Genomic DNA, 25,577 nt, shown 5'->3' on the forward strand with positions numbered 1-25,577 from the left:
TTCTTTCTTGTCTTTATAGATGTTGCTGAAGACTGGATTCAGGATGGTAAGCCTTTTTCCTTTAGACCCAGGATCAGATGCAGAAGACACGATGAGCGTTCTGCTGCAGAGGATGCAGAATAACGCAAAGCAAGATTCATCCATCGGGTGTGGTTTAAATAGCCTCCTGTAGTGCTTAGGTGTCTCCTTCCACAGCCACGCCTAGGTAAGAAAAGAGTTCCTGCTTTCCAGAAGAGTTCCAGTGTTCTGAACCTAGGGAGTGGCTCCTGCCCCACCCAACAGGAAAAGTAGTCCCAAACAGAAGAGGATCAGGGGTTCAACTGACAGGTAAGTAAGCAGCATGGTCTGCTGCAGGTAAGTCCACCCAAGCATTATGAGCCCGGCGCTTGCAGCGCTGGGACTGGGCATATTTATGAGCCTGGCGCCACTGGCGCCAGGACAGGGTCCAAAAGGTCCCAATTGGGACTGGCTGGCACTCGGAACCTGGGTTATGAGTCTGTTTCCAAGGGAGTTGGGTAAGTCCTGGCCTTTTGGAAGCAGAGATCATGACAGCGGTGGTCTCCAAGTGACTTTTGCCACTAGAATTACTACAACCAAAAAAGTAGGTAATGAATCCCACAGTATACTGAAATCCAGAGGTTCCAAAACAAGGAACACAGAAGGGAGTCAAACCCAATCTATTACTCCCTACTTTTCTGCTCACAGGTGGAGTTTAATAACACATAAGCAATGTCATCAGAATGTCTGGTTAGTGTATAGTCATTCCTTAGATATCATGGGTCGACAACACTGAGCACTCAGGATGCTCATGGTGGTCATGGGGTGCAAAAAGTCCCGGGACCTCCTTAGCCACCGTCCCAGAAACAAGTTGCAGCTCTTGATTCAAAAACTGTCTTTTACAGAGACTCTCATCTTCAACGACTGCTGGATTGTTTCTGCAAAGCATGAGGGTGGGAAGATTTGTCCTGTTTTCAAAATGGCCACCACCATGCATTCATTGAACTGCATGTTGTCTTTGCTCTTTTTACCCGTGTGCACTGTAGCAATTTTGCAGGAGCAACCTCATAATCGGCTAGTGCTCCTCAGAGTTCTTCGTGCTGTAACAGTACTAATAGCCATTGTTAAAATACTTACATAGTACCATACAACTCCTGATGAGGGCTTTAGTGGGTGTACCAAAACATGAAGAGAATGTGATAGATGTGGACTCCCTGACATCTGCTTTAAAGTTGCATTATATTTTCTGCAACTGCTCACACTGCACACCTCCTCCCATCAGCTTTCTAGCAGCTTGTCAGAAGACGACAGGCGGTCAATTCCAGTGTAGCTATGAGGCACAATTGTGATCTCAGTGTTTTTTATTCCAATCTACCCTACATTTTCAGGCTTATATAAGTGGGACCTCTCCAGTGTTTTTAAAATGCTGCAGATTCGATTTTCTTTAGATTGTTAAAAAAAAAGACAATGGCTTAACATCCCAGTTGGAGGTTTATGTGATGCAACTTCTTGTCATGTCACTCCTGCTGCCTTTTTGATTTTGGTTTATTGTACCACGGCTAGAATTTCATCACACAATTGGATGAAAGTGTTTCACAGCAAACATAGAGCGACTTTTCAAATAGTATTTGTGTCGAAAAATGGCTTAATTCCCCCTACCCTGTGAATCGCCGCAGCATCAACCTCTGGATTCGACTGAGCCTGCAAGAACCTGCCGAACAATTGTGATGACTGAATTTTGGATGCACAAAGGAAAGGTCACACCATCATCAGAAACACAGACTTGTCCCGGCAGTGAGCGGGTCCTGCTCATGGAGGGGCAGGTTTGTAGGAGAAGGGCCAGGTCAATCCCAGGTGTGATACCAAGGAATGTGGGACCCAAAGTCAATACCCCGCAGGGTAAATTGCCCAGCAGATCAGGCCACTGTGCCTAGTGTGACTAGTGTTGCCGGCATGTCTTCTGTCAGGGTAATTGCTGCTTGTGGCAGTAATGGCCAGTGCACAGCATCATTTTGAGAAGCACCGCTCTGAGCACATGTATGTGTTATATTTTCTTCCACCCTACCTTAAATAAATGAACAAAAACATTACAAAATATCAAAACTTTAAAGAAACGTTCTAAAATAAAATATATAAATACCCAAAAAATGACATATTCAGTTTTGTTCAGTTTGCTGTAATGTTTTTGGGTGTTTGATAATAAACATTAAACTGAGGTTTGACTTTTGAAAAGCAGGTATCCTCCTTAAGGATTCAGAATGGAATTCTTTTAGATAGGATAGGAGTCATACGACACTCACTGAGACTTGGGTATCTATATCCTCTTTCCGATAGCCTGGGCCCATTTACTTGTCTAGGGAGAGAACATGTAAATGGGTAAGTTATGTTTCTTAACACAAAAGACACAAATCATTCAGGATGCTTGAGAGTCTACCCTGTGCAAAAGCCTATAATGCCTTGCTGCTGACATTTGATAATGATGTTTTGCATGAGTCCCACAATGTGAAGGTACTCTGCTTAAACTTGAGACTGGCTCATTGAGCAACTCTCTGTTTGTCTCATATCCACTTGAAGGGATGTAAAGTTCAGGTTGTGAACCCACCCCTGCAAAACAGGAGAGACATAAAAATTCAGGCTGTGCACCCACTCCAGCAAGACAGAAGAGATGTAATAATTCAGGCAGTCCGCCCCGCCCCTGCAAAATAGGAGAGACATACACACATTGTACATGTGCCCCCAGTCCTGCGAAAGAGGAGAGGCTGTGCCCCCATCAATACAACTGTTTTTGCCTAAATTTGTTCAATCAAGTAGTCGCAGAGCATTTATACAAAGTAAATTGTTGAGGTGCTGGGCAGAGAACGTGACATCTCAAGGACATTACACAGCCAATCTGCCTCTAATGCCCACCGTCTGTGATCACCACCTTCAACAATGTTTACAGCACCCTCATATTTGTTTCTGGTTTCCCAAATGTGTATTAAATAAATATTGCGTGTGAGATTGCGTTCCATCGAGATTGTGTTCCTTCGAGCAGACACAGTGGCTATGTGTGAAGTAAATTGTTGAGTTGCCTGGAAGAGAAAGTGAAATCTCTAAAGATAATCGCAGATTGTTTTTAACTGTTGTTTGCCTAAAATCACCCTACCTACGTTCCCCACTGTAATATTAAATGCACAACACAAAATTAAGTTTTTGTTCTTTCTGCCTCTCCCTATAAATGTATTGTAGCCTCAAGCTCAAAAAGCCCTACCTAAAAAGAAAATGGATGCTCTCAAACAGCAACAGACACCAGTCCACACCACACTCCTCTGATTCCCAACAACTGAGGAGAAGCTCCAGCAACTTCCTTATATAAATCCATGCAAATCTGCCTGCTTGAACGCGTTCACTCAAATCTTTGAAAAGTTTGGGAAATTCGGGACACTCCGAAAACGAGAAAAATTCAGGTGATTCAGGATTCCGACTAATAATTCAGCACAGACTTAGCCATGACACATGTCACGTGTGATCTCCGGGTCGTAATAAATACAGGCGGACCCTCCCGTGACTTTCCACTAAACTTTCCCAGATCAGAACTGCTGGATGGTATTTTTGCTATTGACCACGAATGGATCCCAGGAGATTGGAAAGATGAGAACCACGTGGACTAGGATTGCTGCTGGAAGTGCGCCTTGTGGGGACACTTTCTGGTTGAGATCCTCAAGAGACCTAGCAGGAATGTGACCGTGCTTGTGATCTACCCGGATGATGAGATGTTTATCGCTTTTATTTATGGTGCCTCCACTGCCAGGAACTGGATTTGTCATAGGTCATAGTTTCATATCCTTGCTCACACCATGTTGTGCTTTGCAACACATTTATGTGTGTTCCTCCGTCTTTTCACTTTTTGAATTTTCTGTATTTCAATTTCCTGTTCTCTTCTTTAGAAATGAGATGTTTATCTTTATATGACAAAATGAGTTTTGCACGTCATTGCCTAGTCTATTTATATGTTTATCATGTTTGCTTTGTGCCTAAAGTATGTTTTTAAAATAAAAATAGAATAAAATGATTTAAATATATATATATCTGTATTGGGCCTGATTCATGGAATTGTTTGCACGGTTCTGAAAAGTGACTTTGCACTTCCGAAACAAGCCCTGATTCTTGGAACTGTGCAAAATGTATTTTTGCAGGGCAAAGTCAGTGCATAGGCACTTTGAACCATGTAAAAAAAATGTGTTTTTCTAGAATTACACCTAGGCAAATCCAGTTGTTTAAAACGTTAACTATCACTTTATTCCCTTGATGTTCTCACTGTAAGAAGAGAGTTATAACAAAAAATCAGTTCCCATGATTGTATCAATGCTACAAAATGAAGGGAACAAAGAAGCAGCCATTTTGCTCCCAATGGAAGCTGTTTCTTGCTATTGACTATGTTGTCACATCGATGAACAACACATTCTCTTCGGTCTAAGGACAGACACAAAAGTCTTTCCCTGAAGTTCACTGCAATCCTGGGGCCTTGTTGGCACGTATCCTTTAGCACCCTGACAGGAATGGGCCTTTAGAGATCGTGTATGCAAACAGAAAAAAATGAGGTATGAACCAACACACCAGGGCATTTCTGTGAGATGGCTCGAGGTGCTGACCCGACAACAGGCTTGCAGTTATTAAGTTTGGCTCCTACAACAATAGGTAAAAAGACAAAGGGTCTGATTCATGCAAAAGTGTGCATAGATCCTGCAAAGTCCCCACAACACCAAGGGCCTTGTGCGTCCCTGCATGCTGAAAATTAATTGCACGCTGAGCACATTCATGTAATGTTTCCCACTAAGTAACCCTATGCGCACGTTGCTGCCGAAATGCCCCCGACACGCCCCGATGGAAAGCAAATCCAGCCACATACACCTAACTTTGCGGGCTCCTTGGCCGTGAACTCATGCACCGTGGTAATAGTGCGTGTGGTCCCCTGAAACCAAGGCAACACCTCTGCGACACTACATGTGGTCCCCCAGAACTGTTACTATCACCCCGACAACATGCGCTCCATTTTCCATAACTCAGTATCGATGAACAACACATTCTCTTCGGTCTCTCGGTGCTGGACTGCCCCAGGGCAGGACAAAGACTGATATGCAAATGGATATTTCCCATCTGTGAAAGGCACAGTGAGTAAAAGCAGTGGCTGCGAACTCTCAAGTGGTTAATAACCACTGAACAGGTTATCAGGCCTTGTTCTGTCGAGAGAGGGGCGCCCGCTACCTTTGCAAACTAGGGGGCAACCAGACGCGGTCTCCCTCTCACTGTGCTTAGAGAGGCATCAGCTTCACCTCACTGATGATCCCCAACAAGGGTGAAACACGTGTATGGGGTTGCTGGTGGTACTCTCGTTCAGGTTGGAGTTGCCATTGCATTTCGGTGCTGGACTGCCCCAGGGCAGGACAAAGACTGATATGCAAATGGATATTTCCCATCTGTGAAAGGCACAGTGAGTAAAAGCAGTGGCTGCGAACTCTCAAGTGGTTAATAACCACTGAACAGGTTATCAGGCCGTGTTCTGTCGAGAGAGGGGCGCCCGCTACCTTTGCAAACTAAATTTCAAGGAACCTGGGATTGGTAACCCTAGGTCTCCTGGGGGCAACCAGACGTGGTCTCCCTCTCACTGTGCTTAGAGAGGCATCAGCTTCACCTCACTGATGATCCCCAACAAGGGTGAAACACGTGTATGGGGTTGCTGGTGGTACTCTCGTTCAGGTTGGAGTTGCCATTGCATTTCGGTGCTGGACTGCCCCAGGGCAGGACAAAGACTGATATGCAAATGGTTATTTCCCATCTGTGAAAGGCACAGTGATTAAAAGCATTGCCTGCGAACTCTCAAGTGGTTAATAACCACTGAACAGGTTATCAGGCCTTGTTCTGTCGAGAGAGGGGCGCCCGCTACCTTTGCAAACTAAATTTCAAGGAACCTGGGATTGGTAACCCTAGGTCTCCTGGGGGCAACCAGACGTGGTCTCCCTCTCACTGTGCTTAGAGAGGCATCAGCTTCACCTCACTGATGATCCCCAACAAGGGTGAAACATGTGTATGGGGTTGCTGGTGGTACTCTCGTTCAGGTTGGAGTTGCCATTGCATTTCGGTGCTGGACTGCCCCAGGGCAGGACAAAGACTGATATGCAAATGGATATTTCCCATCTGTGAAAGGCACAGTGAGTAAAAGCAGTGGCTGCGAACTCTCAAGTGGTTAATAACCACTGAACAGGTTATCAGGCCTTGTTCTGTCGAGAGAGGGGCGCCCGCTACCTTTGCAAACTAAATTTCAAGGAACCTGGGATTGGTAACCCTAGGTCTCCTGGGGGCAACCAGACGTGGTCTCCCTCTCACTGTGCTTAGAGAGGCATCAGCTTCACCTCACTGATGATCCCCAACAAGGGTGAAACTCGTGTATGGGGTTGCTGGTGGTACTCTCGTTCAGGTTGGAGTTGCCATTGCATTTCGGTGCTGGATAGCGCCAGGGCAGGACAAAGACTGATATGCAAATGGATATTTCCCATCTGTGAAAGGCACAGTGAGTAAAAGCAGTGGCTGCGAACTCTCAAGTGGTTAATAACCACTGAACAGGTTATCAGGCCTTGTTCTGTCGAGAGAGGGGCGCCCGCTACCTTTGCAAACTAAATTTAAAGGAACCTGGGATTGGTAACCCTAGGTCTCCTGGGGGCAACCAGACGTGGTCTCCCTCTCACTGTGCTTAGAGAGGCATCAGCTTCACCTCACCGATGATCCCCAACAAGGGTGAAACACGTGTATGGGGTTGCTGGTGGTACTCTCGTTCAGGTTGGAGTTGCCATTGCATTTCGGTGCTGGACTGCCCCAGGGCAGGACAAAGACTGATATGCAAATGGATATTTCCCATCTGTGAAAGGCACAGTGAGTAAAAGCAGTGGCTGCGAACTCTCAAGTAGTTAATAACCACTGTACAGGTTATCAGGCCTTGTTCTGTCGAGAGAGGGGCGCCCGCTACCTTTGCAAACTAAATTTCAAGGAACCTGGGATTGGTAACCCTAGGTCTCCTGGGGGCAACCAGACGTGGTCTCCCTCTCACTGTGCTTAGAGAGGCATCAGCTTCACCTCACTGATAATCCCCAACAAGGGTGAAACACGTGTATGGAGTTGCTGGTGGTACTCTCGTTCAGGTTGGAGTTGCCATTGCATTTCGGTGCTGGACTGCCCCAGGGCAGGACAAAGACTGATATGCAAATGGATATTTCCCATCTGTGAAAGGCACAGTGAGTAAAAGCAGTGGCTGCGAACTCTCAAGTGGCTAATAACCACTGAACAGGTTATCAGGCCTTGTTCTGTCGAGAGAGGGGCGCCCGCTACCTTTGCAAACTAAATTTCAAGGAACCTGGGATTGGTAACCCTAGGTCTCCTGGGGGCAACCAGACGTGGTCTCCCTCTCACTGTGCTTAGAGAGGCATCAGCTTCACCTCACTGATGATCCCCAACAAGGGTGAAACACGTGTATGGGGTTGCTGGTGGTACTCTCGTTCAGGTTGGAGTTGCCATTGCTTTTCGGTGCTGGACTGCCCCAGGGCAGGACAAAGACTGATATGCAAATGGATATTTCCCATCTGTGAAAGGCACAGTGAGTAAAAGCAGTGGCTGCGAACTCTCAAGTGGTTAATAACCACTGAACAGGTTATCAGGCCTTGTTCTGTCGAGAGAGGGGCGCCCGCTACCTTTGCAAACTAAATTTCAAGGAACCTGGGATTGGTAACCCTAGGTCTCCTGGGGGCAACCAGACGTGGTCTCCCTCTCACTGTGCTTAGAGAGGCATCAGCTTCACCTCACTGATGATCCCCAACAAGGGTGAAACTCGTGTATGGGGTTGCTGGTGGTACTCTCGTTCAGGTTGGAGTTGCCATTGCATTTCGGTGCTGGATAGCCCCAGGGCAGGACAAAGACTGATATGCAAATGGATATTTCCCATCTGTGAAAGGCACAGTGAGTAAAAGCAGTGGCTGCGAACTCTCAAGTAGTTAATAACCACTGTACAGGTTATCAGGCCTTGTTCTGTCGAGAGAGGGGCGCCCGCTACCTTTGCAAACTAAATTTCAAGGAACCTGGGATTGGTAACCCTAGGTCTCCTGGGGGCAACCAGACGTGGTCTCCCTCTCACTGTGCTTAGAGAGGCATCAGCTTCACCTCACCGATGATCCCCAACAAGGGTGAAACACGTGTATGGGGTTGCTGGTGGTACTCTCGTTCAGGTTGGAGTTGCCATTGCATTTCGGTGCTGGACTGCCCCAGGGCAGGACAAAGACTGATATGCAAATGGATATTTCCCATCTGTGAAAGGCACAGTGAGTAAAAGCAGTGGCTGCGAACTCTCAAGTAGTTAATAACCACTGTACAGGTTATCAGGCCTTGTTCTGTCGAGAGAGGGGCGCCCGCTACCTTTGCAAACTAAATTTCAAGGAACCTGGGATTGGTAACCCTAGGTCTCCTGGGGGCAACCAGACGTGGTCTCCCTCTCACTGTGCTTAGAGAGGCATCAGCTTCACTTCACTGATGATCCCCAACAAGGGTGAAACACGTGTATGGAGTTGCTGGTGGTACTCTCGTTCAGGTTGGAGTTGCCATTGCATTTCGGTGCTGGACTGCCCCAGGGCAGGACAAAGACTGATATGCAAATGGATATTTCCCATCTGTGAAAGGCACAGTGAGTAAAAGCAGTGGCTGCGAACTCTCAAGTGGCTAATAACCACTGAACAGGTTATCAGGCCTTGTTCTGTCGAGAGAGGGGCGCCCGCTACCTTTGCAAACTAAATTTCAAGGAACCTGGGATTGGTAACCCTAGGTCTCCTGGGGGCAACCAGACGTGGTCTCCCTCTCACTGTGCTTAGAGAGGCATCAGCTTCACCTCACTGATGATCCCCAACAAGGGTGAAACACGTGTATGGGGTTGCTGGTGGTACTCTCGTTCAGGTTGGAGTTGCCATTGCATTTCGGTGCTGGACTGCCCCAGGGCAGGACAAAGACTGATATGCAAATGGATATTTCCCATCTGTGAAAGGCACAGTGAGTAAAAGCAGTGGCTGCGAACTCTCAAGTAGTTAATAACCACTGTACAGGTTATCAGGCCTTGTTCTGTCGAGAGAGGGGCGCCCGCTACCTTTGCAAACTAAATTTCAAGGAACCTGGGATTGGTAACCCTAGGTCTCCTGGGGGCAACCAGACGTGGTCTCCCTCTCACTGTGCTTAGAGAGGCATCAGCTTCACTTCACTGATGATCCCCAACAAGGGTGAAACACGTGTATGGAGTTGCTGGTGGTACTCTCGTTCAGGTTGGAGTTGCCATTGCATTTCGGTGCTGGACTGCCCCAGGGCAGGACAAAGACTGATATGCAAATGGATATTTCCCATCTGTGAAAGGCACAGTGAGTAAAAGCAGTGGCTGCGAACTCTCAAGTGGCTAATAACCACTGAACAGGTTATCAGGCCTTGTTCTGTCGAGAGAGGGGCGCCCGCTACCTTTGCAAACTAAATTTCAAGGAACCTGGGATTGGTAACCCTAGGTCTCCTGGGGGCAACCAGACGTGGTCTCCCTCTCACTGTGCTTAGAGAGGCATCAGCTTCACCTCACTGATGATCCCCAACAAGGGTGAAACACGTGTATGGGGTTGCTGGTGGTACTCTCGTTCAGGTTGGAGTTGCCATTGCATTTCGGTGCTGGACTGCCCCAGGGCAGGACAAAGACTGATATGCAAATGGATATTTCCCATCTGTGAAAGGCACAGTGAGTAAAAGCAGTGGCTGCGAACTCTCAAGTGGTTAATAACCACTGAACAGGTTATCAGGCCTTGTTCTGTCGAGAGAGGGGCGCCCGCTACCTTTGCAAACTAAAACTCTGGTCAGTCTGCATGCGAACCCCCGTATACCTCGCCTGCAACCTGCTACACTGCATACGCACTCCCCTAACTGCAAACGGCACCCCCAATGTGTGCACGCACCCTTAAGTTCCTGGTCTGACCTTACTGTTGCGTGGTGATTCGTATGCGATTGGGGCCTTGCGCCTGCTTATTCGCAGCGGTGTGATCAGGAGCTTTATTTGCTGATTTCCCCAACCTGATGTTGCACAGTCACAGACATGAACACGCTTGTTTTTGCATGGGGCTGGGCTTGCGATTTCCTCGCGCAGGCCATCCCTCAACACACCCGTGTGACGCGTTGTTCTTCCTCATTCTGCGTGGAGCATGGGTAATATGCATGTTGTGCCCCCCTATTTAACTCTCTGCACAGGCCTGGCCCGCAAAGTCTGAAAAAGTCCTGCAAAGTTGATTCCATGAATCGACAGAGGGGGTTTTGCGCACTGATTGACCCGCAAAGTCCCACATTTCTGCGCAAATGATTCCATGAATGTGGCCCATGGAGTCTCTGGTAACCATACTTATGGGTCACAAAGAACTTAGGTAGTAAACATTAAACATTAAAGGTTACGTTGAGAAGGCTGTTTAGAAAGAAGACACAATTTATATACAGAATAATTGACTTCAAACGATTAAAAAAATATTTTAAATGCATGAGGAGTTCTGTGTCATATGAAGTGTGAAATCAAAAAATGAAGGGCCTGATTTGTGGAATTTTTTGCACGGTGCAAAAATTACTTTGCACTGATGCAGAGTAACTTTGCACTGCCAACAAACACCCTGATTCACAGAGTGGCACAAAGTGTATTGTTGCAGTGCAAGGGACTGCAGTAACTTTGCACTGGTGCAAAGCCACTTAACAGAGAAAAAATACTCATTTCTCCGCTCTGTGAATAAGGGTGTTTGTTGGCAGTGCACTTTGCACCGCGCTAACAATTCCATGAGTCGGATCCTAAGTGCTTTTTAGAGACAGAGAACTTTAATGTCACTTGTAATATCCTTATAATGTACTTCATGTGCTCTGTTATATCATAGAATACACAAATTGTATAAATAAAACAGATCTGTTTTAACATTAAACTCGCTTTTTTTAAATAAAAGATTTCTATTGGAGGATTAGCTCTGTGTTTTAGTGGCTTTAGCTGTTTAGCATTTTAAAGATTGTGATTTGGAAAGTTAGGTTTTTATTTTGCGGTTATTTTGTTTGATAAAAAAGCAGGTTCCCTTCTGTGTTTATCTCAATTAATAAATCAGTGCAAATGATGTTTGGCTGATGGCCATTTCAGGGCAGATCAGGTTAGCACACACCTAGTTCAGTGCACAAGTTCCTCTCGCCACGGGTGCACAGGCTTGAGCTAATCTATCGGTCAATGGGGCAATGCCCGAACCAAAAACGCAAAATGCTAGTGTGGGCCAGTTTTTTGGGTCAAAGTGGGCCCTTTTTTTGGCCAATATGGGCCAGTTTGATGATTTACTTCACTATGCGGCTAGTGTTTCTGACCATTGTTGCTGAATACATATATTTAAAATGCACAATGTGCATCACATTTTAAGAAAAACTTCTCCCTTGGGTACTATTCAAACAATCTCTCACAAAAGGAACAAATTGCCATTTGCAAATGGTGCTTCACTGTTTTGCGCTGAGCAGGCTACTATAGGAGGTCTTTTCACCGAGATGGCCGACAATGAGTTGTCACAGGTCCATATTTCAGATCAGGTAATGGTGATCGAGCTCTGAGGAGGATGGAAGGGGTATCCGAGAGAAGGATCTGGAAGGAGCATACTTGGGCAGATTTGTTGAGACTTTCTCTCACTGCCAGAAATGACTGAGGTGGTTTTACCAAATGTCTACCTCACAACACGGATCTCACTAACATAGAAAGAGACAGAGACATAGAAAGAGGCAGAGAGAGAAAGAGGCAGAGACATACAAAGAGGCTGAATCACCAAGAGGCAGATACAGCGAGTGGGAGACAGTGAAAAAGACGACAGAGAGAGACAGTGAGCAATACAAAGAGAGTTGCTAGATCTGCGTATGATATGTCAGGTAGAGCTAGAGTAGTTTATGCATCGTCTAAAGGCTGTTAATGAACTGTACACAGTTCTCTTCAGAGCTGAGCCGCCCACATAGGTCAGTGAGGGAAGCACTCGTTGCCACATTCTATGTAAAACCTGAAAGTCCACAGGCTTGAAACGGTTCAGGACTTCGTCAGCCCTTCAACAAGGTCAATTAATGAAGGGCTGTTCAATTGTGTGACAGTAATGTCTGTTAATCACAGCGCTGTGGCAAACCCTGTGATCCAAGAGAGCTATGTTAAAGGCAGGTTACTGTTCTGATGCAGAGGAAACAGTCATGATTTCTCACGGGCTTCTCAGTATGTCCAGACATCAGCCTCTTGGCATTACTTTAACACGAAAAAAGGAAACTCCTAGTGCAGTTCCAGACATTTGCTCTTTTTGATAAGCTAAAGACTTTGGCAGTCATTTTAGATAATTTACTAAATAAACAGAGAGAAACCAATTTAGAGTGTAAACCTCACACTCTAAGAAGCGCTTCATCCAACATGTCTTCTCGTATCAGAGGCTGAGGTGGCGGCACTGCCACGCTTAGGCTCTTCTCTGGGGCACTATCAGTAGATTTTGAAGTCAGCAACTGGGCAACAAATGGCCCACAGTCCGTTAGCCCGCTGTCAAAGTATTGGAACGAACCACAAGTACATGTTTTGCTTTCGTAGACGTGTGGAAACACCAAATATTATCTTTTTTGTTCTGCCTGAACCTTATTTCCTGAAATATATTCTTACTGAAATATATCCATGGATGTGTCTTACCTAAAAATACTTTTACATTGTGCATGTGGTTTCCTCGCTATTGGCAATGTTTTGCCAGTCGTCCCTGTTTGTCCAGTACATTTTTCTGCCCACCACTCTTACCCATTCCTTTGTGGACCTGTTACAACTTTATTCCATCTATCGCTGCTTTGTCTCTTGTCCCGCCTTCACCTCATTCCCTCGGTCATCCCTGCCTCCATTTTGTTTCTTTCCTCGCACCTCTCTGACTTTTATCTCAGACAGCAAAGCCCCACCAGCCTCTTCTTTGATCTCCATACTTCACCCCGAGTCCCTGATAAGATGCCGTTGCACTCCTTTCCTCACCACCCTGTTGCACTCACAGCCTCGTTTCAATTCCCTTGCAACCTTACTGAACTCGTTTTTCCTATTAGCAGCCGGGCGTTCAGCCTACCCTGTTTAAACATGGCTGACATCTTTGCCTTTCTTTGCTGTTCAACCACTAATCCTGCTTGTCAAGTAGAGCTTTGGCAAGTTTTGCACTCTGAAAGCTATTTTATTTTTGAAAGTGGTTCTCCATTTGGTGACATATTCCCACCAATGCAATGATTGTCGAAGGATATCTCACTAGGTGAGCGAAATACGTACTGACGGTTAGTAGCTTTGCTCACCTAAAATTAACCCCAGCTTTCCATGCATGCGTTTCCAGCATAGACATACTTAGATTGGTTTCCTGAAAGCCTCCAGAGGGCCAATGCTATCCACTCTGGCAATCTAGGTGGCCTTTTAGTGTCAATCCACTGTCTAATGTATTGTTTTTCTCCACCATTCGGATTGCATTCTCAATCTCTTTACTGGATCATCTTCTCTCGTAGGCCCTCCCTCTGTATGAACAGTTTTAGTTGCACTGCTTTTAAATGTGCTTAACTGCTGCCTTCTACAAACCTTGGGATCATTGTTGGATTGTATTATCATGAGTATGTTCCCATTTCTATGATTTTGAGTTTCAATATTCTATTGAGGTTTGGTCCTGCACCAAGAGGCTCATTTTTCTTGATATTTGAGTACTAACAAATATCATTTCAATTTAATTGAACGTTCTTAAGGGCCATCATCTTTCAAAAAGTCTAATAGCTACAATCAAGCATTAAATAAAATTCCATCACATAACTTTACATAGCATTAACAGAACTGCCAGATGACTTGCTCCGAAAAGACAATTGGATATTATAGTAAGAGGTGTGCACCCACGCTCCTTCCTATATTCCTGACCAGCTTAGGCAACATAGGGCAGGCCTCTTGAAAAAAATGTTATGCAAATGCAAGATTTAAAATGCATTGCATCATGGGTAAATTCTCTCTTACTGAACGGATGCTGTTTAGGCAATATAGTGGCAATGGTTGCCATCTCAAACTGGCATCAATACTCTTATATATCTTGATGATTTCTTAAAAAGAATTGTTTTGTATTTTTCGGAATATAAGTCGTAATACAAAAATGTAATGTGTTTATTTGCAGACCTCATTTTTACCACTCGCAAAAGAAAGCATGAGGTAGAATTGTGAATGGTGATAAACGGAAAGACCAATGACCTGATTATAGTTTGGAGGTATAACAAGAGGCAATGTCCCTCATTCTGAGTAGGGCGGTAACGGATACCGGGAACCGGTAAGGAGACCGGTGCCGGAAATCCCTTACCGCCCTACTACGAGATCCCTTATCGGGTCCCTTCCTTAACACCTGGTCTGACAAGGTGTTAAGGACGGGACCCGTTAAGGAACCTGGGCGCAAATAACAGGATTGGCATATGCTGGCCCGTTAATTGCCCCCTCCCCATTCCCATTGAGCCCAATGGGGGCTCGAATGGGAATGGGGAATGGTTTGGTATATGGGGACTTACTGGTCCCTCCAAGGTCGGAATGGACTGGTAAGTCCCCATTGAACCAAACCGGAGTCGGTACCGGTATGGGAGTCAGTCATGGCACAAATAGCACCATACTCGGAATGAGGGCCAATGTCTGCTCAGTGGTTGGGGGTGGTCTAATGGCGGTTGTACTTTTACTGTGTTGGATGGGTAGGAATTGGTTCATTGGCGTGGCGGGTCATTCCTTTGTGGGTTTGTTTGTGAAGAGTGGCAGGTGTGGGTATTCCTGATGGCGGGAGGGTACTAACATGCATTGGGGGTCATTACAACCCATGCGGTAACCATGGCACTAGTAGCGGCATGGTTGCCGCCAGTATTTTACCGATTGCGCCAGGGTGAATGGCGGAATTACCGCCCCATTCCAAGGTTGGTGGGGCGGTAATTCCCCATTTACCATTGGCCCTTCCCCATTCCCATTTTTGCCCCATAGGGCTCAATGGAAATGGGGAAGGTGGTAGTTATGGTACCACAAATTGCGGTACCGTAAATACCTCCGAGGTCCCTTTGCGGGTCCAATCCTTAACGGCTGGTAAAAACCAGCCGTTAAGGTCGGGACCCGCAAAGGGACCTCGTAATTAGGCGGTAAAGGGTTAACGGCGCCGCCACCTGTTACGGAGCCGTTAACCCCTTACCGCCTGGGTCGTAATGAGGCCCATTGTCTTTCACACTTGGGAGTGGGAAATGGAGAAGGGCACTATGACTGATGTTTCTCTTGTGTCTCAGTTTATCTCAATGTGTTTTTGTGTGTTCTGTCATTTGCCTTGTCTTCAGAAGTGTGCGCCGTTTTATAGACATGCTAATGCATTTACATCTAGACCTATGTTGGTGCTGCCATATGTATATACCATTTCAAATAAAGCATTGTTGATGTTCATTTTTTGTATTCTGTCTTCATTGATGGATTCCTGCCAGTGTCTTTGCATGTTTGGTGTTTGTTTCTGTGCCTGTTCGTTTGGTAATCACGCTCTTTGGACAATTGCAGTTTTGGGCTTGGGTGTCTTCTAAGAGTGGGAGTCAACATCCGTTGTTTGACGTTCTTCTGGTGAGTTGCAGTTGTTAGATGTACTTAGTAAGTTTGGGGTGTAGGCAAGGTGATGTATGTTGATGAGGTGCTAGTCACTGCACTCTGAGCCGGCAGGTGTTTGGTGAATACTGATTTATGGCGTATGCATTTCTCCATTTCTTGATTCAGTAATCACCTGGGAGGGAAACAGGTGTGGGCTTTTTTCCATCATACATTTGATGATTCATTTTGTCGAAATAGCGCATTCGTCAACGCCCAGTTCCAAAATACTTCCTTTTCATTGCTGGTGGGCGAGTTTGAAGGGAAAGTACGCATGACATGGCAATCGTGTCTTCTCAACTCACTCAAACATTGGGTTAGAATAAGACTTTTATAAAAAAAAACAACATGACGTCTTAGCACTGTTTAGAGAAGGTTTTCCAGCAGTCTACTGTGCGCACATACCATAAAGCACCAGATGACCAGAGCATCATGTGATGGCGGATATTAACAGTGGTGCCAGTTCAATACACTCATTGACAAGTCTCTGGGTGAATGGCCCATGCACGCTGACAAACCTCCCCCTCTCTTCTCAGTCATATCACGTTGATGACATGACAGAGAGGAGTTACACAGAAGATACAGCACATAGCGATGTTGTACTCTCAGAAAAAAAGCAACATTGTTGTGGGGACTCCCCTCGCGAGATATTGGCCCTCCGAGATCTCGTGAGATTTTGTGCGAGAAGCGCGAGAAATGCATGATTCGTGCCAGAGCCGGAGAGGAGGCACCAGAGTTTACACGGGCCTCAGCGCTCCTCTGTTGAGGGGAATTAGCCCTCCTAGTCTACACGGGCCTCCGCGCTCCTCCTGTCTACACGGGCCTCAGCGCTCCTCCTGTTGAGGGGAATTAGCTCTGCTAGTCTACACGGGCCTCAGCGCTCCTCCTGTTGAGGGGAATTAGCCCTTCTAGTCTACACGGGCCTCAGCGCTCCTCCTGTTGTGGGGAATTAGCCCTGCTAGTCTACACGGGCCTCGGCGCTCCTCCTGTTGAGGGGAATTAGCTCTGCTAGTCTACACGGGCCTCCGCGCTCCTCCTGTTGTGGGGAATTAGCCCTCCTAGAGCCTTTCATCCACAGGCCCCTTGAGCAGAGCGGAACTCCATGGCTGAGGACAGCCTCCTGGGAGCTTTAGCTTACAAGGGATATCAGCACCCTTAAACTGATACCATGCAGTGAAGATAACTGTTTAGGGCAGTAGAACAGAACTGTGAGTACTTGCCCCTTCCCCTGCCCTGGACTCAATTACTCCTGTTACTCCACTCACTCCAGGTGTCTAAATAAACGCCTTACTCTACTACACAAGTGTCCTGTGATCACTCAAGGCCACCACATTTGTAATTTCTAAATGAGCCAAATATTTCTTTTTTAATGGGGCTAACGCGCTACAATGCTTCCTACCCATCTGCCAGTGCCGCCTATTGTAATTAGTATGATCAGCAAATCTGTGTCAAAATATGATATGCAGCACCACTGACCCAGAACTCCACACATCATTTATATGCAGGAACTCCCTGTGTGAGAGTTCGATTTCAATCGCAAGGGCATTTGAAATGGGATTGTGTACATTTAGTAACCACGAAAAACTATTTAAATGGAGCATAAACAAGGCAAAAGGTAGGTAACGGTGGCGCAATATTTCCTTATTCTTGTTGCAAAATTTGGAAATCAATGACGCAATATATTGGGGGTCTGGTTGCAGTACTGCAATGTTCGTGTCATCCATATCAGGCGCAATGAGTCCGACGTACAGCACTTCTTTCCGCAATGAAATTCTGCCTTTCGAAAAAGCGTGCAGCTCCTACGGGGCAATGCTGCTGCGGCAGAGTGTCCAGGCGCAAGACAGGGATATTTCCGGGTCTCCTGCGGCAGAATCCGAGATCTGGGACACAATCTCTGAAAAAGGGCAGTCCCTCAAAATATGGGACAATTGGCTACCCTACCACGAGGTGTAGTAGAGTTTGCACCAAGGCCAGTATTCCTGGGCATTGTACCTCACACAAGAGGTTTGCGTAGTTTTGTCGCTCTGCTTTTACAACTAAGCATTTTCTCTGTTGTTTAGTAAATGCAGAAGTATGTTTTACTCTGTCTCAAAAATGAGGGTACAACACACACGGGGATGCATTAGATAAAGAGATAAAGTGTGAGGGAGAGTGAAAGAAGGAAAGCTGGAAAGTGAGAGACAGCGAGCAGGAAACAGAAGTCAATGAACTGGACAGCGAGACAGGGGGACACACATTGAAAGGAGAGAGAAATCCCTAATATATGAAAGGAAATGGACAAAACGAGTTGTGAAGTTACAGCGATCAAATCGTTATTATTATGCACCTTGAGACGAATAATACACACAAATATAGAACAGCAAATTTAAAAAACAAAAAAAAACAACCATCCATTGCAAAAAAATGTACTGTTTGTTGGGCCTCGAATTCCTACGCTCCCCCTACTGCCACGCTCCATATGGGGGCCAATTCATAGGAAAGTGTGCATAAGCCCCGCAAACTTCGCATGGCGAGAATGTCTTTGTGAGTCCCCTCGCGCATGAGGCTCTTGTGCACGCTCCGCATATTCTTGGAATTCTGGCCACAAAGTATCCCTCTGCGCATGCAGCGGCCAGAACGCCCACAACATGCCCCCACGCAAGGGTTCCAAATACCTACCTTTGTGGGCTCAGCAGCCACAAGCACATGCACCCAGGTAATCTTGCGTAGGGTCCCCTGCAAGTAAGCCAGCACTCTGACGACACTATGTGTGGTGCCCTGTAACTAAACAGCATCCCGATAACATGCATACCATTTTCTGTAACTCAAGTAATTTTCTGGTAAAACTGCGAGCAAACCCCCGTAAACCGTGACTGCACCTTGCTCATCTGCATATGCGCACCCCGAAGTGCAATCGGAACCCCAACTGAATGCATGCACCACTAAATTCTCAATTGGACGAAGTGCATCTTATGCGATTAGGGCCTTGCACCTGCATTCACTTTGTGGTGTGATCGGGAACTTTGCATGATGTTTTCCCTGACGTGATGTTGCGCAGTCAGATCCTTGAATACGCTTGGTTTCTCACAGTGCTGGGCTTGTGTTTTCCTCCCACAGCCCATCCCTTTACACGTCCCTTAAAGCTGTGTTCTTTCTCATTGTGTGTGGAGGATGCGGAATATGCACGTTCCACCCCCTATTTATATCTATGTGCAGGCCCAGCCCACACTCTGCGCGGAGTCTCGCGCATGTTGCTCGGCTGCTTGCAGAGATGTACCAAACCGGCACAAAGTCCCTGCAGGGTCCGGAGGAAAAAAACATGCAAAGTGGATTCCATGAATCGACCAAGGGGGTTTTGCACACAGAATGGCATGCAAAGTCCCTAGCTCATGGGCACATTATTCCATGAATCGGGTCTTTAATTATTGCAAGGAGGCGAGCCACACCGCCATACTAGAGCCAGAAAGCAGATAGGATAATGCCTCTGGATACTCCTCATCCGTCCTCCCTCAGGACCAGTTGTAATGTCCTCCCTCAGCTATAGCTCTATGGCTGCCTCAGTTCCGGGCTCCATTACCGGGTTCCTGCAATGGGGACTTACCGGGTTACTCCGACATAGGAGGACCCGGTAAGTCCTCCATGCAGGAACCCATCCCCATTCCCATTTGAGCCCCTATAGGGATCAATGGGAATGGGGAGGGAGATAATAATGGGCAGATTATGTCTGGCCGGTTATTGCCTCCCTCTTCCCCTCGCGGGACCGGAAAGCACGCCTGGTTTTACCAGGCATGCGATCTTGGTCCCGCGATGAGAAGCTTGTAATCGGTGCTCCAGGAATGAAGGGGGCCGGTATAATCGGCGCTCCCGGAATAAAGGGGGCCGGTGCTGTACCGGCCCCCTTCATTCCAGGAGCGCCAGGGTTATAATGAGGCCCACAGTATTCATATTTATTAACTGCACTTTTTCAGATACAAAGACATTCGGGACACTCATTCACCACGTTAAGTACAAAAAAAGCAAAGTCTTAGCAAGTAAAACAGAAGCAGAAGCTCTACACATCATCCTCAGAGAACCACCTGGAAGCACTTATAGGGGCTGTAAATATATCTACGCAGGTCACTGAAGAAAACACACTACAGAGAAACAACAGGAGCCAGCGTAGGGGCAGTAAATATGCCAATGTGTGCCACAGAAGAAAACACAGCCCAGGGAACCTGAGGAACCGCTGAAGGGGCAGTAAATATGTCTATCTGTGTCACAGAAGAAAACACAGCCCAGGGAACCTGAGGAACCGCTGAAGGGGCAGTAAATATGCCAATGTGTGCCACAGAAGAAAACACAGCCCAGGGAACCTGAGGAACCGCTGAAGGGGCAGTAAATATGTCTATCTGTGTCACAGAAGAAAACACAGCCCAGGGAACCTGAGGAACCGCTGAAGGGGCAGTAAATATGCCAATGTGTGCCAGAGAAGAAAACACAGCCCAGGGAACCTGAGGAACCGCTGAAGGGGCAGTAAATATGCCAATGTGTGCCACAGAAGAAAACACAGCCCAGGGAACCTGAGGAACCGCTGAAGGGGCAGTAAATATGTCTATGTGTGTCACCGAAGAAAACACAGCCCAGGGAACCTGAGGAACCGCTGAAGGGGCAGTAAATATGCCAATGTGTGCCAGAGAAGAAAACATAGCCCAGGGAACCTGAGGAACCGCTGAAGGGGCAGTAAATATGCCAATGTGTGCCACAGAAGAAAACACACTACAGAGAAACAACAGGAGCCTGCGTAGGGGCAGTAAATATGCCAATGTGTGCCACAGAAGAAAACACGACCCAGGGAACCTGAGGAACCGCTGAAGGGGCAGTAAATATGCCAATGTGTGCCACAGAAGAAAACACGGCCCAGGGAACCTGAGGAACCACTGAAGGGGCAGTAAATATGCCAATGTGTGCCAGAGAAGAAAACACAGCCCAGGGAACCTGAGGAACCGCTGAAGGGGCAGTAAATATGCCAATGTGTGCCACAGAAGAAAACACAGCCCAGGGAACCTGAGGAACCGCTGAAGGGGCAGTAAATATGTCTATGTGTGTCACCGAAGAAAACACAGCCCAGGGAACCTGAGGAACCGCTGAAGGGGCAGTAAATATGCCAATGTGTGTCACCGAAGAAAACACAGCCCAGGGAACCTGAGGAACCGCTGAAGGGGCAGTAAATATGCCAATGTGTGCCAGAGAAGAAAACACGTCCCAGGGAACCTGAGGAACCACTGAAGGGGAGTAAATATGCCAATGTGTGCCAGAGAAGAAAACACAGCCCAGGGAACCTGAGGAACCACTGAAGGGGCAGTAAATATGCCAATGTGTGCCACAGAAGAAAACACAGCCCAGGGAACCTGAGGAACCGCTGAAGGGGCAGTAAATATGTCTATGAGTGCCACCGAAGAAAACACAGCCCAGGGAACCTGAGGAACCGCTGAAGGGGCAGTAAATATGCCAATGTGTGTCACCGAAGAAAACACAGCCCAGGGAACCTGAGGAACCGCTTAAGGGGCAGTAAATATGCCAATGTGTGTCACCGAAGAAAACACAGCCCAGGGAACCTGAGGAACCGCTGAATAGGCAGCAGATATGCCTATGTGTAGCATCGGAGAAAACACACTGCAGAGAAACGACAGGAGCCAGCAGAGGGGCAGGTCAATCTTGGAATTATAATTCATGAATGGTATGTGCTGTTTCATGGATAGATGCTTCCTATCCGAAATAAACATTGATTGATTGGAATATTTTGTGTATTTCTCTTTGCTTTTATGACTATAATTTTTGTATTATAGAGTATTATTGGCAATATATAATCCCCATGATCTCATGATGTATGAAGAACAATGCAGCTGACAGAGGAAACGCACACTTGAGATCTGGGAACTGCTGCCATGTTTCGGCGCTATCCAGAGAACTGTGCACGCACCGGCCTGCCTTGACTGGGCGACGGAGTGAGAATAGCCCGCGGTTGTTTAGCAAACACCCTTTTGGTGCTGACACGAGGCATTCTTGAGTTAAAGATTACACGCGAACATTTTCACGGTGCCTTGACTGAAAGGAGTCAAGCTGTATTTATTTGGCTTTCCCTTTTTGTGATCTTACTGTTCAGGCTTTGCACGGCGCTGGAAGCGATTTCACCCTGAACCCCATTGAAACGTCGAATAAAAAGACGCAGAGCAAAGATATCGGGTCTCAGAATATGATAAGTAAAAACAGAACTGACGCCAAAGCGAGACCCATATATTGGGGCTCTGGGATGCTATTGTGCGGCTCAGGCAGCACGACAGCAGCATGATATCCACGATTCCCAATTATGCATGTCTTAAGGATTTTCAGGCTTGCCATTAGTTGAATGCATATAATGTATGTTTTCCTAACAACGTACCAGTGAACAATAATTTACATGTGTGGCAGGTAAAACATGCTCGCATTGGGGACAGGACAATGCATTGTGACATAGGTTTGAAATCCCCATCAGGTCCATTCAGCCCAAGGTCCATACATTAAAAAGCAAAGTAAAAGCAGCCTTAGCTTGGAATGCACTCCCCTTAGCCTTCAGATCTGAACAACCATACCCTAAATTTAGACGTATTATGATAAATAGGCTTTGTGCCAATGACAACTAAGACTGGCCTGTTGTACTGTGCCCTAGGCGCACCCGACTACTCAACAATTCTCATCTACTGAACCTTTCTATGCCACTATTATGTTGACCACTGCACTTGCCTTGTATGTTATCCATTATGCACTGTACCCTCATTGTGTTTACTGTACCTATCCACATGCTGTATGTTATCCACTATGCACTGTACCCTCATTGTGTTTACTGTACCTATCCACATGCTGTATGTTATCCACTATGCACTGTACCCTCATTGTGTTTACTGTACCTATCCACATGCTGTATGTTATCCACTACGCACTGTACCCTCATTGTGTTTACTGTACCTATCCACATGCTGTATGTTATCCATTACGCACTGTACCCTCATTGTGTTTACTGTACCTATCCACATGCTGTATGTTATCCACTATGCACTGTACCCTCATTGTGTTTACTGTACCTATCCACATGCTGTATGTTATCCACTATGCACTGTACCCTCATTGTGTTTACTGTACCTATCCACATGCTGTATGTTATCCATTATGCACTGTACCCTCATTGTGTTTACTGTACCTATCCACATGCTGTATGTAATCCATTATGCACTGTACCATTATGCACTGTACCCTCATTGTGTTTACTGCACCTATCCACATGCTGTAACTAAGCCTCAAGTATACTTGTATCTGTTGCGCCCAGCTATCTAAGGGTTCAGTGCGCATTACCAAATAAATAAACAAACAACATTGAGTTAGACATGTGGGAAAAAATAGTGGCACTGATTATTACAGTGCCTAGAAGCTGAAGGAATTGGGCAAGGAGTGCTATATAAATCATCAAATTCTTCTTCTTATTATTATGTAATTTATGTTAATTAATGAGCTTTTAAATTTTGCTCAAGTGATACATCGGTGCCTAGGATGATGATGCTAATGCGGCGCCACAAAGGTATTACCCAAATTGTTTGTTTACAATTGTTCAAATGAACAATTGACCGAATTTAAAGGGTCACAATTGACCTTTTCACAATTGACCGCATATATATATATATATATATATATATATATATATATATATATATATATATATATATATATTAGAAAAAAGGAGGAAGAGGTGAAACGCACTCACCGCAGGCACAAAGGGACAAGTGCCAGGTTCTGTGGGGGGGGGGGGGGGTCAGAAAAAAACACCAGAGACACAGCATGAAAATTACTGATGTCTTTAATGTTAGCCCAAAATTATTAAAAAATCAAATGCATCGTGCAAAGCACAAATGCACGATACAAAGCAGCACATAAAAGACAAAACAGCAGGACGCCTAGGCAGGGCAGCCTGCAAACAACGCGTTTCGCGCTATACTGAGCCCTTGATCACATATATATATATATATATATATATATATATATATATATATATCGCTTTGGTAATATATATATATATATATATATATATATATATGTATATGGGGTTTTGGGCAGGTTTGGGTTGGGTGTGGGGTTGCGGGGGGTTCCCCCCGCATATATTTTACAATTGACCTTCACAATTCGGTCAATTGTGAAAAGGTCAATTGTCATTCGAACAGTTGTAATACGAACAATTCGTATACAACCGCCACAAACACTGCGCACAAGTCATTGTATACGTTGTTGTGTTGCCTGCTGTGCTGTTTCGAGATAGTTGGCAACAGTATTGGTGAAACTAATATATTCCTGTAACAGCGCCTCGATGACCACGGACTATGGGAGCGCTTTAAAAGTGTAAAATAAATAAAAAATGAAATAAAATGGTGCTTCATTAAAAAAGTCATATGAGGTAAATGAGTTTTGGCTAAATGGCACAGCATGCATCCAGAATGCAAATTATAAAACCTTGCATCCATATATTGGCTCAATGTAATAAAGTATAGGGACACCTTGGCTTACCTTTCCTCCTCTTCTTTTTGCTGGCCATGGCTCTCCCTGGTGGCGTCCATCCCTTGGGCTACGTGAAGTGAGCTTCCTTTGCCGCCAGCACCTTTGTCGCTTTTTCTCCTGGGTCTGTCACCTTTATGAGTTTGTGTGTGTAAACTCGAGGAAGGGTTTGGCAATCAGCCAGCATACTTGGTTTCCAGATATATGAGAATGATTCACCATTGACAATGCACAGGCATGTGTAATCATGTTTGCAACTCTTTCATTGCCAGGACTTCAATGATTATATCTATATACATTTACTCCCTCAGGGCACTCAAAGGTTTAAAATGATTAGAATAAATAATGCAGTTTAATTTGCCTGAGATGTCTGCAATACCTCTCCGAATCTAGCCCGGCCCCTTCTTTTCTCTTAACTGCTACACCACAGCGTCTCTCGCCCGGGCATCAGGTGCGAAGGGCAGATGAAGAAAAGGGAAATTCCTGTTTGGTCTTACCAGTGCATGGAAAGACACAAGGGTCAGTTACTTTGCCTCTCATACACCATGTAGACATCACCATATGTCTGCTCTACCCGCGGTTGAAATAATAATTGACCTTTTCACAATTGACCCCTGGAGAATTGACCTCGGGAGAATTGACCTAATACCCTCTGCACAACCCATTCCCATTCTCTCTAGAGATTGCACAGCCAAACACTCAAAGCTGCCGCAGACAGCTACCCTGGTGAATCTCGTCAATATCCCCAGTACACCCTTGCAACATGCACCTGTGATTCAGTTCCGCCCGGTTATGATGGTTAAGGCCCGCTCGGCAGTCACATACACCGCTGATATCGCCAACCTCATTTTTCAACAACGATCTCAACACAGCTTTCATAACCAAAACATGGTTTACAAACTCCTTCCACTATGTCTTCGATGTCCTCCTACCTAATGGCCAAAGTATCTAACATACTGACCACAGAGGAATAACTGCAGATGGGGTAGTAGTCATCTGTAACCTCCCTGAGTCTAACTGGAAAACATCTACATGACTTCTTTTCTGAGTGTCTTATGCAAATAAAAATGTTGGGCCTCATTATGGCCCCCGGCGGTAGCCGTGCCGGTAAAAATGGCACGCTGCCGCCAGAGGCATTGCTAGGGGGGGGCTAAGGGGGCTATAGCCCCATGGTCTTTTGGTTGTAGCCCCGGATAGAATCTCAGGAGCTACAGCCAAAAGGCTTGCTAGCCCCCAGTCCCGACAGCTCCGAAATCAGCGTAGCCCCGGGTCTTTTCCAGACCTAGCAACACCCCTGGCTGCCGCCAGAGTAATTTCTATCCCAGTACCCGGCAACAGGGATTTACAGCGGCATTACAGCCCC

At 46.1% G+C, this 25,577-nt stretch overlaps 1 protein-coding gene across 1 annotated transcript in view; it reads right to left on the reverse strand.

Annotated features, from left to right (window-relative positions):
- Nucleotides 1–24,334, reverse strand: part of LOC138467575 (chitin synthase chs-2-like) — a 299,897-nt gene extending 275,563 nt beyond the window's left edge. Inside the window, exon 1 of the mRNA XM_069607708.1 lies at nt 24,227–24,334. Coding sequence (XP_069463809.1) covers nt 24,227–24,276 — 50 coding nt within the window. The 5' untranslated portion in view covers nt 24,277–24,334. The remainder of the gene's footprint in view (nt 1–24,226) is intronic.
- Nucleotides 24,335–25,577: the final 1,243 nt, after the last annotated feature.

The sequence above is a fragment of the Ambystoma mexicanum genome, chromosome 4q (assembly GCF_040938575.1).
Source record: "Ambystoma mexicanum isolate Mex_15411 chromosome 4q, UKY_AmexF1_1, whole genome shotgun sequence".
NCBI classification, from domain to species: Eukaryota; Metazoa; Chordata; class Amphibia; order Caudata; family Ambystomatidae; genus Ambystoma; species Ambystoma mexicanum.